The sequence below is a fragment of the Podarcis raffonei genome, chromosome 4 (genome assembly GCF_027172205.1).
Source record: "Podarcis raffonei isolate rPodRaf1 chromosome 4, rPodRaf1.pri, whole genome shotgun sequence".
NCBI lineage: Eukaryota > Metazoa > Chordata > Lepidosauria > Squamata > Lacertidae > Podarcis > Podarcis raffonei.
Window position 1 is genome coordinate 6,374,426 of NC_070605.1, and position 16,630 is coordinate 6,391,055.

The window sequence follows — 16,630 nt, forward strand, 5'->3', positions numbered from 1 at the left end:
GGTCCACTGTCCCTCAGACCTTGTGGGGGCCGGACTATATGGGGGGGGGAATGAACTATGCCCCACAAATAGCCCAGAGAAGCAATTTTAAATAAAAGCACACATTCTACTCATGTAAAAACATGCTGATTCCCAGACCATCCGCAGGCCAGATTTAGAAGGCGATTGGGCCGGATCCAGCCCCTAGTTTGCCTACCCATGGTGTAGAACAAAAGGCAGATGATGCGGAGAGAGATGTATATTTCTCCCTCTCCCACAATCCTACAGCTCTAGAATCATCCCATGAAAATGACAAGCAGAAGATTCACATTTGCGGCCCCAAAATGTGGCAGCGGCTTCAGAACTGGACTAGATGATGACGAATCTGTTTGAAGTTATCGGCTGGCAAAGATAATGAACCTCCATGCTCAGAGACAGTCTACCTTGGAAAATGAATTGTCCGGAAGCAAAACCAAAAGAAAGCTATCACCTTTGTGTCCTGCTTGTTGCGCTTCCAGGGAACCTGGTGGGCCATTATGGGATGGAAGATGCTGAACTAAGTGGACCTTTGGTCTGATCCAAAGTGTGTGTGTGTGTGTGTGTGTGTGTGTGTGCAAGTGCGTGCCTTCTGCTGCAAACACATCCAACTGCAAAAATATAACAAATTACAAATATAACCAAAGTAGTCATAAACAACAAAGAAGCATCAAAACGCACACAACCATATTGATACAATTTCCATATAAATCATAACGATATCTAAAATGAAGATACAAAAAAGTTACCATCAATAACAGGAACAAAACCCCCCCATTGTGTCCAGTTCGGCCCTAAGAATATTGGTTGGCCCTAAGAATATGTGGAAATGTTGAAAATTGCTTTTACAAGGAGGATATGCCAATCCCTACCAAATAAACAATATAGTATTCTCTAGGGTGGCAAATGATTTGTTCAAACAACAAGCCAAAAGGGTCACAGTAGAAGTTGTGGCCATGCACACCACTAGCAATGCTATTGCTGCAATCCCAGTTTGAACCCTGGTCCCGCCTAGCTCCTGGTCCGACGCTCTAACCATTGTATGGCACTGCCTCTCCCAATGGGCTGGGTCTGCTAATCTCCTGCAGGGAGAGGCTCACTCTGGGGAACAATCACCTTTCCATTAGGAAGCAGACCAGCAATTGCCCTGAAAATCAATTTAATTATATTAAATAAGATATCCCCCCCCCACTCCACACTTTTGTCCAGCGGCAGGTCTCGAACTCGCGACTTTCCGGAGCGCGCCTTCCCTCCAGCCAATCGCAATAGCCGCCGCCGCAGCAGCAGCAGCAGCAGCAACAACAGCCGCCTCCTCGCTACCGGATAAAGGCCTGCCGCTCTCCTGCGCATGCCCGCCTACATTTCCCAACAGGCATTTCCGCCTACGAAGGCAGCTCTTTGTTGACGCACGCGCGCGGAGGGGGGGCGCCCGCGTATCCACGGGAAACGTAGTCCTCCCTCGGCCGTGCTCGGCCGTCTTCAAAGGACCGCAGGACTACATCCCCCATGATCCCATTTCACGCCGGCGCTCGTCCTCTCCTCACAGCGCCGGCGCCCTGGGCTCGTCCGCCATCTTGGTTTCCAGGGTGACAGGACCGTGGTGGCGGGCAGTAGGCCGGCCCGACCCGGCGCGGGGAGGAGATGCTGGCCTGCCTGATGAGCAGGCCTCTGCCGCCGGGTCTGGCGCGGCTCTTCGGGGCGAGGCTCCCGCTGGCGGTGCGCGGGGCCTCGGCGACGTCCGCGGCGTCGGCCTCGTCGTCGCTGGCCGGGCGCGAGGAGCTGCAGTACCCAGGCGAGGCCGCTAGGGGCCGCCCGCAGCGCCAGGCGGCGGGAGAAGAGGAAGAAGAAGAAGAAGTGAGGCTGGCGAAGCTGCAGCGCCGCCGCGCGCCCTCTAGGGGGCGCTGCGGGGACGAGGCGCTGTGGCCGCAGTTCAAGGCGCCGGCCGCCAGGGGGCAGGACGCGCAGCAGCTGGGAAGATACCCCTGCGAGGCGGGCGCCGCCCTGGCGGCGGGCAAAAGGGCGGCAGCCGAAGGAGGCTGGCTGCCCAGGCTGCCCTGCCAGGAGGAGGAGCAGCAGCAGCAGCTGCCGTCCGGGGACGCCAGCGCCCGCCCGCTCCGCAGGGAGCCCAGTGGCCTGCGCCTCTGGCCCAACCCGGAGCGGGCCGGGCGCCACCGCAGCAAAGGGAACCGCGGCAACAGGCGCGGACCCAGGATCCCATCCTTCGCCGCCACAGCCGTGGCGGCCGCCGGGCTGGCGTTCTGCTACAGCAAGGGCAACGTCTCCAAAGGTGACCGCAGGGCGACGCTCTCCGGCAGGAGGAACTCAAGTTGCTAGTCCTGTGCGAGGGACGGTTGATGAGGGATGCTGGGGCTTTGGGGGTTTTTGCTTGCTGTGGGGGAGACCAGGTCGTCTCGCCACCTGGGGCAAAGTGGAAGGAGGCTCGTCCACTGCCGCCTCACCCTCCACTACTGCCCCCTCTCCTGTTGCTGCCATCTGAGGCAGCCCAAGGAAGCCCCAGTGGGGTTAGGGAGGCTGGAGAAGAGGCAGAAGAGGCGGGTGACAAGCAGAGGAGGCAGTGAGTAGCTGGCTCCTCAGGGTTTGGATCTGCCACTCCTCCCAGCTGTGCGCAGCTTGCTGCCTGAGGCCAGGCGGGCCAGCCCTGCTTATTATAAATAACAAACATAACTGCATTTTTCTCTCGCATTTTTCTCCAAGGAGCTCAAAGCAGCATGCATGGTTTCAGCTACCACTTTTCAACCTCCGCAACAACCCTGTGAGGTAGGTTAGGCCGAGAGAGGCAGTGACCGGCCCTCCAGATCACACCTAGTGAGCTGCGTAGTGGCCAGTTGGGGGATTCGAACCCTGATCTCTTCCTGGTCCTAGTCCAACACTAACCGCTACCCCACACTGGCTCCTCCTGTGGTGAGACCCTTGCTTTTCCCATCGTTATATGTCCAGCCTAGAGAAAAGATCCGCCTGCCTTAATTCCTGTATGCGCTGGAGTGCCCTTAGAACCGTTGAAGCAAGGCTAATAAAAGGCAGTGTGCGTAGTGGTTAAAGGGTTAGGCTAGGACCTAGGAGAAACGCCCAGTCAGCCATGAAGCCCCCTGGGTGACCCTTGGTGCCAGACACCCCATCTCAGCCTAACCTGCCTTACAGGGTTGTTGCAAGGAGAAAGCACAGAGGAGGAGAACCTGAGCTCCTTGGAGCGAAAGGTGGATATAAATGTAATAAAGGATACAATAAGTAATAATTTAGAATTTTGGCGTCAGTGTTCTACGTTCCTGTTAACCAGCCTGGTGCCCCTTCCCTTGGTTGTTTTGGACTACAACTTCCATTGGCCCCCCCATAGGGGATTTGCTCATGCTCCTCTTCTCAATTCATTTGCCTGTTGGTGTCTCAGGACAATAATGAATTCTAAGAGGGGATTCTTCTTTTTCCTGTGAGCTTAGTTATGCATACAGGGTGTGCCCAGGCACACCCTAACATCACCAAAAAATGTGGCAAAAACTTGATATTTTCTGTGTCGTTTTTTAGCTTTGTATTTTTAAATGAAAGTTCAGTTGATGAGCCGTTAAAGAGGAGAGTTTTGGTTGCTTTCCGTTGCAACAGTTGTTACAGTAATGGTTTTTGATAAAGTTCATGATTATTATTATCAAAACAAGTAGTCCTGCTTTACTTTCTCGTCCTCAAAGTGCATTTTGAGGCTAGTTTTGCAGGGTGTACTTACAGCATTACGGCCAGGAGGTGGCATATTTGAACCACCTGTTCCCAAAGTGGCAACCTTATGCAGCTTGAGGTTTGCAACCTTCCCCAGCTTGTTTTTGGACTACAAGTCATGTGTGCTGGCTGGGGTTGATGGGACTTGTAGTCCAGACCATTGAGAGCCCGAGGAAGACTGTTTCAAAAGACTCGTTCCTGGGCTTTTCTCACAGCAGGGATCAGCTTTTGTTTTGAGTGTCCATTTGTGCATTAAAAGAGGTTTTGATTGTTGCTCCTTGCCTTGTAGCTTATGCACTGAAGTCTATCTTCAGGGTCATACCCTGGGAGTGTGGGGGCAACACCTCGAATCATAGTATTGTAGAGGAGGAAGGTACCCCAAGGGTCATCTAGCCCAACCCCCTGCAACGCAGGAATTGCAGTTCAAGAATCCCTGATGGATGGCTACCCCACCTCTGTTGAGTAACCTCACATGAAGGAGAGGCCACCACCTCCCGAGGGCGTCCATTCCGCCGTTGAACAGCTCTTAGAGTCAGAAGATTCTTGTTAATGTTTAGTCAGAATCCCATTTCTTGCCATTGGAATCTTTTGGTTTGGATCTTACCTTCTGGAGCGGCAGGAAGCAAACCGAACCTAATTATCTTTTAAGGCCATCCAAGTCAGTGACTATCACTGCCTCTTGCAAGAGCAAGTTTAACTGCGTGGATTGTTCCAATTAACCACTAACCGTTGAGAGCCAGTGTGGTGTAGTGGTTAAGAGCGGTAGTCTTGTAATCTGGGAAACCAGGTTCGAGTCTCCACTCCTCCACATGCAGCTGCTGGGTGACCTTGGGCCAGTCACACTTCTCTGAAGTCTCTCAGCCCCACTCACCTCACAGAGTGTTTGTTGTGGGGGAGGAAGGGAAAGGAGAATGTTAGCCGCTTTGAGACTCCTTAAACGGAGTGAAAGGCGGGATATCAAATCCAAACTCTTCTTCTAAGGTGCTCACAACCCTTGCTTTACTGTGGACAGAAAATTCCCCAGGGTTTGGGAAAGGCCACTGGCCCCCCAAAACGTGTGGTTGCCTGGCTCAGGAGCAGTGCTGTGGCTCTAAAAGCAGGTGTTTGTGCGTTGATTTCTGTGGCTTGTGCCAGATGGAAATTCTGTTCTGTCTCGAAGAAATTTAAGTGGAGGGACTGCCTGGTTAAACACCTGATAGTAATATCAATGTGGACCTGATAGTGGGATTCTTGGAGGGGGGGTTGGTTCTTTTGGAATCAGCTTTGAGGGGTGGGAGGCAATAACTGAGCAGTTCCAAGTGGTCCCCCCAGAACCAAACCTGGCAGAAAGCAGGAAAATTCCTTAAAAAAGGGGGGGGTGTCTTTTCTCTTCTTGCCTGTCCTTCTCACCACCTCCAGTTCACAGCAATTCCTCTCCTTTGTCTTTTCCAGAAGACTCTCTACTGGAAGCTGCACGGATCAACAACATTTCCGAAGTGGACAGGTGAGCCCCCTGAATTCAGCCCTGCTGGTGCGAGGGGTGGCCAGGACATGTCTGCTGGTGGCATGCAGCCTTCTTGGGAGAAAACACTAGTGTGTTCGGTCTAAAAATTATATCTGTATAACCTCACAAATTATATCTGTATAACCTCACAAATTTTATATACTACTTGACTGTAAAAAAAACCCAACAACAACCACCTCAAAGCAGTTTGCAAAGAGAATTAAACTGTAAAACTGTCAGTAAAGACTGCTCTTTAAAATATTCAAAAGAAAAAGTCAGCCATAAACTAAAAAAAATAAAAACACACATCAACATGCCACGTGTTTGAGTAGGCTTGTCTAAACAAAAATGTTTTTAGCAGGCACCGAAAAGGGTACAGTGAAGGTCCCTGCAAGGAGTTCCAGGTTGTGGGTGCTGCCACGCGACAGGCTGTGGAATGATGATTCTGCAGATATATTTTCTTGAGGCCAAGGGTCGAGGTCCATTTGTTGATGTACAGTGGTGCCTCGCAAGACGAAATTAATCCGTTCCGCGAGTCTCTTCGTCTTGCGGTTTTTTCGTCTTGCGAAGCACGGCTATTAGCGGCTTAGCGGCTTTAAGAAAAAGGAAACAAACTCGCAAGAACTCGCAAGACGTTTCGCCTTGCAAAGCAAGCCCATAGGGAAATTTGTCTTGCGGAACGGCTCAAAAAACGGAAAACCCTTTCGTCTTGCGCGTTTTTCGTCTTGCGAGGCACCACTGTACTGATGGGCTTTCTCTAGGAGAAACTATGGAAGTTGCCCCCACAGGGGGCAGTGATGGCCACCAACCTAGATAGCTTTAAAAAGAGGACCAGGCAGATTCATAGAGGAGAATAAGGCTATCAATGGCCACTAGCCAGGATGGCTGTGCTCTGCCATGATCAGAGGCAGAAATGCTTCTGAAGACCATTTGCTGGAACCACAGGAGGGGAGAATCCTCTTGTGCTCAGATCCTGCTTGCTGGTTTCCCACAGGCTTCTGTTTGGCCACTATGAGAGCAGCCTGCTGGACTAGAGGGCCCCCGTTTGGTCTGATGTAGCAGACTCTTCTTTTGTTCTTTTGCTTTAGAAGTGATACCTCTGCATCTGAATATTATTATTATTACTATTATTATTAAGCATGCCTCAGAGCTTGATTTCCTACCTTGGACCCTCTTCGCCTGAAAAGGTGTTAGCAGTTGTTTGTGAGGGAGAGGCCCTCTGTACATGCTTAGGGGTGTTCCCTTCGCCACAGTTCAGTTTTCCACACCCTCAGCAGCTGAGTGCCTTGTGCCCTCGTGCCGGGGTGTTCGATTAAAACTCTCCAAGCCATGACTGGAACTGGCAGAGTGGCATATTTGTGTGGTATATGCCCACCTTGCACTTTGCCCTGTTCAGATCAGCCTTCATGCCCCCTGTTTTGTCCAGGGTCTTCTACAGCCCAGCGACCAGGTCGCTCCCCCTCCCCTGCACCACATAACCCCATCTCCTCTCTTCCCTGCGCCCCCGAACCTCTTCCCAGCCTGTCTCAGGAAATGGCTTCCTTGTGCCCAACGCAGCCGAGGTCTGGCCTGCATCAACGCTCCTGATGGGCAGCGAACTGGGCCCCTGGCAGTAATTGCAGGAAGCGGCCTGATTATCTTTGAGTCAGCCCAGGTCTCCAGGCCTCTTTCCCTCCCACCTCCTTGCTTTGGCTTCACGTTCCCCGCAGGCGATTCTGGAAATGCTTTCGGCCACTTGTTCAAACCTTCGGATGGCATATAATTTGAGAGACGGGAAAGACCACAGCCGAGTGGTGGACCGTCTGCTTTGCCTGTCGAAGGTCCCAGGCTGGCACTGAGGTGAGATGGTGCCAGCTTGGGTTCCAAAATGCCTCCCCAGGCCCCCTTTGCTCCTGTGAGCTGGGCTGGGCTGGACGATGTGCTCTGGAAGCCACCATTGTGCCCTCATGGGACACCGCATCCAGCCATCCCCTCTTGCACTCGGAAAATAGTGTGGGCTTGAGTTAGGCTTGCAGCAGGAGAACATTAATGCTTTCATGTCTAAGATATCCAGAAATTACTGTATGTTTCCATGTATAAGACGCCCCCTACTTTTGGGAACCCCAAATTTAGAAAATGGGCATATTCACTATCCGTGTATAAGACGCCTCCAGATGTTTGACCTTATTTTAAAGTAAAAAACCCTAGTCTTACACACGGAACAATACGGTAATCTTCACCAACATTTGCAAAAGCTGGCATTGGCTCTCCCTGTGATACCATTCTGCCTGCCTTGTCCGCCTGCAAGGTCAGGGCTGTACATAGATGTCACACGCTAGAATATTCACCTTCACCTGTCTGAAGGGCTGTCACATGGAAGATGGACCATCTTGGCTGTGAGTCCTGGAGGACCTGCTCCCTGACTTGCAGGCCTATTTCTACCTGGCCTGGGAGGCAGGGCCTGGACTGACTCCAGCTACAAAAGCTGAGGCTGCTGAACAGACTCTTGCTCTGGGGTGTTGGTTACGGGTTTTCGTTGTTTTCTTGTTGATACTAATTTTTTGTATACTGTATTTTTAGATCTTACGATTTATGTGGAAATTGTTCAGTTCAGTTGTGCGCCTTTTGGTGTGGTTTACTTATTGTTTAAGACTACTGGTCTAAACCACAGAGCCTAGGACTTGCTGATCAGAAGGTCGATGGTTCAAATCCCCGCGACGGGTTGAGCTCCCGTTGCTCGGTCCCTGCTCCTGCCCACCTAGCAGTTCGAAAGCACGTCAAAGTGCAAGTAGATAAATAGGTACCACTCGGGCGGGAAGGTAAACGGCGTTTCCGTGCGCTGCTCTGGTTCTCCAGAAGTGGCTTAGTCATGCTGGCCACATGACCTGGAAGCTGTACCCATTGGCTCCCTTGGCCAATAAAGCGAGATGGGCATTGCAACCCCAGAGTCGTCCGCGACTGGACCTAACGGTCAGGGGTCCCTTTGCCTTTTACTTGTGTTATATTTGTAATTACGTACCGTATTTTTTGCACCATAACACTCACTTTTTTCCTCCTAGAAAGTAAGGGGAAATGTCTGTGCGTGTTATGGAGGGAATGCCTACGGGTGGCATACCTACGGATTTTCCTCCTCTAAAAACTATGTGCGTGTTATGGTCGGGTGCGTGTTATAGAGCGAAAAATACGGTACATATTTTTATTTTGTAAGCCGCCTTCAGCATTGTTTTAACTATGCAAAGGCTGCATACAATTAAAATGATGGTGATGATGCAAGCTTGTTTTCTGCTGCTGCAGGTGGGAGAACCTGCAAGAAAGGAGATTCTGACTTAGCATTAGGACGAACTTTCTGAGGGCAAGAGCTATTTGACAGTAGAACGGATTACCTTGGGAGCTCATTGACTCTCCTTCCTTGAAGGTTTTTAAACAGAGGGTGGGAGGCCACCTGTCAGTGGTCCTTTATCTGCAATTCCTGCATTGCAGGGTGTTGGAATAGATGACCCCTGAGAGTCCCTTCCAACTATGCAATTATAGGATTACTGGGCTTTTGCTCTTGGGATGAAAGCAGTGGAAGCCAATGGGCTGATTAGACAGGCCATTTTTAGGAACCTGGCCCTGTTTTTCTCCCTTGAGATCATTATGTTGCTGGTGTGTGTGTTTAGGGGGTGGGAAGGATCTCATTCTGTAAGTGTTGCAAACCTCGAAGGACCTCCCAAAGAAGTCGAAAGTTTCCCTAAAGCCCCCCGGCTGTTAAACAGTAACATCTGGGCACGGCGGGTGGGGTGGGGGGAGAGGGAGAGAAGTGCTGTTTAACTGGCCTCCGCCGCTGCTGGGGACAGAAGCTTTTGTTGTGGCCAAAAGTTCAAGTTTCCAGCTTCCTCTTCCTCCACCTGTCAGGAGGGCCCGGCTCGCAGGCGCTGAGCACAAACTCAAACATGCCCTTTGGGCTCCCGGAGTCGCTCACCCAGAACTCCCGGGCTCGGAGGCCTGAATAGAAGCCCCATATGTTCAGCGCGGGAAGGGGGTGTGCAGAGAGGGGAGCCGAGTGCCTATGCTGCAATAGGAGATGCCCAAAGCCAAAGGAATCACTGGATCAGCTGCCTTCTTTGCTCTGAAAGTGGAGGGCATCCTTCTTTCGCTCCCCCCGAAAAACAAATTTATCCTCCCTGAGATGCATCCCTTCTCTTTCTTTCTGTCTCTCTCTCTCTCTCTCTCTCCCATTAGTGGGGTGGTTTTTGTATCTTCCAAAAGGCCCCTGGCCAGAAAGCCCCCTCTGGAGTGTTGGGGGGTTCTCACCATAAACAAGGAAGCATGGATTTGGCAGGCTCCTGAAGCTTGGATAAGGGATTGCAGCAGCGCTTCTGAATACTAGTTGCTGGAGACCCCACAGGAGAGGAGAGTTGCTCTTGTGTTCGAATCCTGCTTGTGGGTTTCACACAGGCATCTGGTTGTCTACTGTGAGAACAGGAGGCTAGGCTAGATGGGCCGTTGGCCTGATCCAGCAAGCTCTTCTTACATTCTTACGAGTTGCACCTTCCCAGTTTAACCTAGTCCAGGGAGGCAGGCAAACCAGCCTCTCTCTTCAATGGACTGCGTGGTAACATTCTCGGGTGGGGACGTTTGTACTTCCATCGGATGAGGTTGTCTTTCAGAGGCTAATGATGATAATAGCATTTATAGAATGCCATAGACTATCCAACTAATTTTGCACAGTGTCCTGTCATAACTTTTACAATGGTTTGTGGAATGCTCTCCCCGGGGAGGTTCGTCTGGCACCATCGTTATACGCCTTTAGGTGCCAGGTGAAAACATTCCTCTTCAAACAGGCCTTTGCCTGATGATGAGCCAATACCCTTGTAAATGCTGGCTTCTGGGGCTGATGGGAACTGGATGGTTCCCAGGTCTCTGAGCCGTGCTCTCCAGGGCTCACTTTCTAGTCCTGCACATGAAATTTCAAGTTTTCAACTCTTTCTGTAAATTTGCAACGCTCGTATTTGTGGGACAGGAGACACTGATGAGATTTAATCTTCCACTTTGCAAATTCCTGGCTGAACCTTGTGTTGCTACTCTGTGAAAATGCACCTCTAGGTGTCTGTGGATGAGCAGCTGTTTGGGAGCCATTCAGCCGAGTGCCTCAGGTGTTATTTGGTTAAAATGCGGGTAAACATCCTTAAAGATTGATCAGAGAATTTTATTTAATTAACAATAAAATACCCCTGCTGGTAAATACATTTGGTTGTCTAGGAGCTGAGCAGTGGTCGTCGCTCTATTGATTTGTTGTGATTAAATCAGGCTGGGAATATATTAATGATGATCACGAATGCCCCGAACATAAAGTTCAGCCATTTCACAAAGCTGCTAAGTTGCTCAGCACCAATGTGCTGATTTTAAAAAATGTCCCTAATTGAAATGTCGATGCATGCTGTGCTCCTCAATGGCGCTGCGGTCATCCTGCATTCTGACTTTCTCAGTTCATCATTCCAGAGGGCCTTAAGCAACTTGTGTCCTGTTCCCGAACACAGGCTCTTGTCGATGACCGTGATCAGTGAGGGCTTTGTGGCCTCATCTTGCTGTGCGCAAGCGGCAAAAGTCACTCTGGAGCACCTCCCATCGCCCAGAACAGGCATACTCCTTATGATGCCCCATCCAGATGTTGTATTCCAGCTCTCTTTAGCCCCAGAGGGCATAGCTAATGGTCAGGGATGATGGAAGTTGTAGCTTAGCAATTTTTGAGGGAATTGGGCTATGTTTTGCCTGGAGAAGAGAAGACTCTGAGGTGATATGAGAGCCATCTTTAGATATTGGAAAGGCTGTCACATGGAGGAAGAATCAAGGTTGTTTTCTGCTGTTCGAGAGGGTAGGACCCAAACTAACAGATTCAAATTACGGGAAAGGAGATTCCAACTAAATACTTGGAAGAACTTTCTGATAACGTGAGCTCTTTGACAGTGGAACGGACTACCTCAAAAGTTGGCGGACGCTCCTTCCTTGGAGGTTTTTAAACAGAGGTAGGGGATTCTTTGGCTGTGATTCCTGCATTGCAGGCAGTTGGACTAGAGGACCCTTGGGGTCCCTTCCAACTCTGTGTTTCTTTAATATCTGGAGGGCCACAGATTAACCGCTTCTGCTGTAAGAGCAGTGAGCAACCAGCCAGCCGCTTGTTGGGAATTGCTTTGCTGTGACTCATCTTGTCCTTTTAAAAATGGTGTTACCTGGGCTGCCTCCTTGTCCTTCTGTGGAACATGCTTATCCTTCCTGTTCAAGGCAGACACTGGGCCCTGCCACTTCTGGAGTGGGGTATTTCCTTTTTCCTTTTCATGGCTCAGCTTTGAGCCTTCAGAGCTTTGAGTTCTGCCTTCTGGCTCATGAACTTCCCCTGGTGCTAAGACCAGATGGGGGGCACCCTGCCCTGCAAGAGCATTGCAAGGTGAGACCTCACAGTGGTGGCAGCACCTTCTCCCATGACTCTTTGCTGGAGGTTCCTCTTGCTATCGGCTTTCAACATCAGGTCATCATAACACCTTTCCAGTTTTAAGGAGGCTTCTGGAGAGAGAGAGCAAAGATGACTGCTGGTCGTCTTGGGCTTAATTTGTTTGGGATTTATACCTGGCTTCATGGTGTTTTTGCATTGGTTGGATTTTACCCATTAGCTGGTTAGAAGTGCAACTGATAAGAGCAATCGACGTACAATTCAAATAGCATAAAACACAACAACTGCATCCCTTGGCTTGTCGGATTTCTATGTTTATCACATGTCAGGGCCCAGAGGCAGGTGCTGTGGTCCAGCGGAAGCAGAGTGTTGAATCTCGAAGGCAGCAACTGTCAATCTGAAGGAGCAGAGGCAGGAAAAATCATCATCTGGTGCAGGCAAGCTGGCGGTCTGGTTTCCAGCAGGCAGCTGCCTGAGAGAAAGCTGTTTCCAGAGCACCTACTTTGACTGACAGATTGCTCAGACTGAGGAGCCAAACCAGAGGCCCCTATTGCCACTCTAGGCACCTGGTCCAGTTGAGCTGATGAGCTGCAATACCGCACTCTGGCCATTATTTAGGGGGGCGCTGCAGAGTAGGAGGGGTCAGCCCAACAGCTTCCTTTCCCTGAGAGCTGCCCCCCAATTGCCCCAGGAAGGAAGGTCCCAGCATCTTGCTACCAGCCGCCCTGCTTTGAGTCCCCTGGCATCTTCTGCCAAGGGCTCCTTGGTGACCTTCTTTGAGTCAATGCCCCATTATTTGAGTCGGTGCATTAGAGCCAGGAAAGGTGTCCTGTTTGCCTACCACCAAGAGGTGGGAAATTGGGGGGAGGATCAGGAGCAATAAATCCTCAGACTTTTGTCATGCCAAAATTTTGTGAGCTGAGAAGAGAAAAATGGAGGGTTGGGTTCTTTGATGATATTCAAAGAAGGGAAGAGAAAAAAGGAAGCTCTCGTGAGAGTGGTTGGACAGGCAATACAGTGGTACCTCGGGTTAAGTACTTAATTCATTCCGGAGGTCCATTCTTAACGTGAAACTGTTCTTAACCTGAAGCACCACTTTAGCTAATTGAGCCTCCTGCTGCTGCCGCGCCGCCGGAGCACAATTTCTATTCTCATCCTGAAGCAAAGTTCTTAACCCGAGGTACTATTTCTGGGTTAGCGGAGTCTGTAACCTGAAGCATCTGTAACCCGAAGCGGATGTAACCCGAGGTACCACTGTACTGTCAAGGGATATTCTCTCCCCATTTGATATATTGAAGGCTCCTGTTTATAAGAGTAAGGAAGTAGTTTGTTTTTACAATTTTATCCCTCTGATTTATATATCGCGATGCAATTATTTGGTTTCATCTTGCTTATATCTCTTTTAATGGTAGCTAATAGAATAGATGTTCTTTTTAAAAAGCAGAGCGCTTTTGCGTCTACACGTGTGTGTATAAACCTTGAAAGCCTCGTAAACATGAACAATGATATGAAACTCAAGTGCCTCTTCTTGCATTGAGCGTTGTTTAAAGTTTTATAGCCAAGGCCGGCCCAAAACATTTTGCTACCTGAGGCAAAGCAGCAAATCTCCCTCCTTCCCCACCTATGTGGAAGTACAACATAGCCATTGTGGCTTGCGGCCACAATGAAGCCTTATATGGCTATTCATATTCTGAAGCCAAGTTGGCGGCCATCTCTGCGTCGGGGGGGGGGGGCAAATTCCGCTGCTTAACTCAGCACTGTACAAATAAGTGAATTTTGTCTGTCCTGAATCTTCAAATACTCAGCTCCATTGGACATCCGGGAGATCTAGTATTCTGAGAGGGAGAAAAGTGTTTCTCAACACTGTGCATAATTTTATACACTGGTTACTTTAGTTGAGATTGGAAACAAGAGGAACTACCGACTCTTGAAGAGTGGAGAATGAAACTTATGGATTATGCAGAACTGGACAAAATGACTGGGAAAATCAGATATCAGAGGGATCACAAATTCATTGAGGACTGGGGAAAGTTTACGGATTATCTGAAAATCATATGTGATGAACAGACAACGCTAGTGGGTTTTAAAGAGGTTTTGTGATAGTTTAAGGTGTATTGTAAAAAAGAAACAGAGATGAAAGGATAATACTAATCGGCAATATTGTATATAGAAAATGCGTGAAGATAGGGAAAATGGATGATTGGTGGAGGAGCTGGTGGAAGTACAAAAACTGGAAATTTGAAAACATGGTTGTGTGAATTAATTTGTAAAGAAAAAATCTAATAAAAAATTATTTTTTAAAAAAAGAGATTCCTGCATTGCAGGGGGTTGGACTAGAAGACCCTCGGGGTCCCTTCCAACTCTTAAGAGACTATGATTCTATTACCTCAACCTCTCACTCATGTATTTTGTAAGCTAAAAAGCCCCAAATGCTGCAGCCTTTTGGGGAGTTGCTCCATCCCATTGATCATTATGAGTGCTCTTTTCTGAACCTTTTCCAACTCCACAATCTCCTTTTTGAGGTTGAGCAATCAGAACTGTATGCAATATTCCAGATGTGATCACACGGTAGATTTGCCTGAGGCCAATGGTGCATTCACCTAGCACTCATACAGAGTCACAAATGCCTCTGGAAAGCACAGCAATAACAGTAGGGATCAGGGTGAGAGCCAGTGCAGTACAGCCTGAATTAACCCTATAGAACTGTATAGAACAGGCACGTCCAACAGGTCTACCGGTAGATTACTGGCCGTCTGTAGTAGATCACTGCCTCCCCCCAAAGAAGCTCAACAACTTTGGCTTCCCTAAAAGAAAGCTCAATATTTTTGCCCTGCACCCTCAGAAATCAGGGCTTTCCTTTCCTCCTTCTTTGACCTGAACCCCTAAAAAGCATGCCTTCCTCCTTCCTAAAAAAAGCTTCAACAACTTTGACCTGAACCCCAAAAAGGGGGTAGATCACTGCCAGTTTTTAACACTGAGAGTAGATCGCAGTCTCTTGGGAGTTGGCCACCCCTGGTGTAGAATTACAGGAACAGACCTCTGAGGGGTGAATCTGCCTAGGATTGCCCCGGTGATATGTAGCGTGATGGGGACCAGCAAAGCTAAGGACAGCTTTTGGTCGGGTGGTTGGAGGACCTTTGGAGAGCTTCCAGATGGAGCAGGGGTGTGGGTTTCTGCCGCAGGCGATGCTGCTTTGAGTATGGGCCATGCAGCTGCAAGGCGCTCTCTGGTTACTCCTGTAAACACAGCCCTGTCTGCCCAGTTGACATCCAATCCGGGCCTCCCCCAGGCTGCTCAGCCCGTCACTACAGGTTCATTTCCTCTCTTTTTTTAGTAGGCAAGGGAGAATCTGTTTAGCTCGAGCACACAGTCCTCTTGGGGTGATGGGCTGCACAGAATGTGAATGGGCAGTCCTCAGAAGACAAATGGCGCAGCGCAGAACTTGCCTTCCTCATTCATCGGGGCAGGCAACCTTTTCCCTTTGAGAGCCACATTCCCTTGTGGGGGGTAGTCTCTTGGGGGTTGCATGCTGGCAGGGGAGGAGCTCCAGTTGAAGGTGGGTGGGGCCAAAGTTAATTCTGAATTAATTAGTCCAGAATAAAGAAACCCCACCCCACCACCCCAGTTTTCAGGATGGCTGCCTCAAATGAAATTCCCAGTCCTGGGCAGGCCTACTAAGAAGTAAGCCCCACTGAGTTTGATGGGGTTACTCTCAAATAAATAAGCAGAGCATTATTTTTTCAGTTCACCAGCCCGATACAGCTACTGTTCAGGGAAGCGAGTGAAAGTAATTCCATCCCGACTTTAGTTTGATATACACATATATGCACACACACACACAGCAGAAGTCTTTCTATTCTCAGTCAGCTGGGAGACAAACTTCTTTTCTCCAAGCCATAGCATACAACTTAGAAAATAGTTTTAAAATAACATCCATTTTTGTCTATATTGCCTCTTCTAGTTGTTCTGATATTGTGTATATAGAATAAGGGAAAATGCGTTCAGAAGCCAGGAAAGCAAACAAGGAAGAAGGGATTGGGATGGGAGGGAGGGGTCAGCTACAGGTGTCTGTGGATGGGCAGGTTGTTTAACTGAGTCGTAGATGCTCCATGGCTAACAGATATGCTTCCTCTCCCTCTTTCTCTCTGTTCAGGTTGTTGCAGGAAGGTGCCAGTGTGAATGCCCGGCACAAACTTGGCTGGACAGCTCTGATGGTAGCTGCTATAAACCGAAATTCAAGGTGTGTTATTTATTTTTCTTTGTAAAAAAGGTGCATATGACACCCACTCATGTAAAGCACCAAGGCAGCATACAGCAATATACGCAAATGCCATCAAACATACGACACATTAAACATGGTAGGAAATGATCCTTAAAATGTCTGGCTCATCTTGAAAAAAATCAAGCAATTGAACAAGCCTGAATAGGCTTTTAAAGGGTCCCCCAAGAGGCATCCAAAAGGTAGCAGCGAGGTTGCCTGTTGACTCTGCCGGAAATTTGGTGTGCGTCACGAAGAGTCGGACACGACTAAACGACTAAACAACAACAACAAGGTTTCTTTACCGCCTTTCTTACAGGAGATTCTGAAGGCTATATACCATTTAAAACAATTGAACTGAACAAAATGGAAACAACATATACAAGTAATAAAGTAATAAAATAGCCACATAATGGAAGGAAGACCTCAGCCTCCACAGGGCTGGTGAAGTAAACATGTATTGGGTTGTGTCCAAAAGAAGGTGAGCAGAGAGGATAATTGGGCCGTGATTTTGGCAAGGGGGGGGGGGAATGCCACAGTCAAAGAGCTGAGCTGGTTTTGGGGAGAAAACCATTTGGCTTCCACTTCCTCCAGAGTGACTTGAAGTCGGTTCAAGTTCTCACCCAGCTGAGAATGCTCTTCTTGTTGCACAGTGTCCTGCTTTGAGCCGAATGCACAAAACGTCTAGCAGCAGGACATGAATAGAGAAGCCCAGTTTGGGGCGTTGTGCGGTGTGTACTCCTGCAAT

At 49.2% G+C, this 16,630-nt stretch overlaps 1 protein-coding gene across 2 annotated transcripts in view; it reads left to right on the forward strand.

Moving 5' to 3' along the window:
* The first annotated feature begins 1,494 nt into the window (after positions 1-1,494).
* CLPB (caseinolytic mitochondrial matrix peptidase chaperone subunit B) overlaps positions 1,495-16,630 on the forward strand; it is a 78,319-nt gene continuing 63,183 nt past the window's right edge. Inside the window, exons 1-3 of one of the 2 annotated variants that reach the window (XM_053385343.1) lie at positions 1,495-2,302; positions 5,170-5,218; positions 15,778-15,864. In XM_053385343.1, the coding sequence (XP_053241318.1) occupies positions 1,657-2,302; positions 5,170-5,218; positions 15,778-15,864 (782 nt within the window). In that variant the 5' untranslated portion in view covers positions 1,495-1,656. Of the gene's footprint in view, positions 2,303-5,166; positions 5,219-15,777; positions 15,865-16,630 lie in introns of both variants that reach the window. The other variant, XM_053385341.1, reaches the window with a different exon arrangement.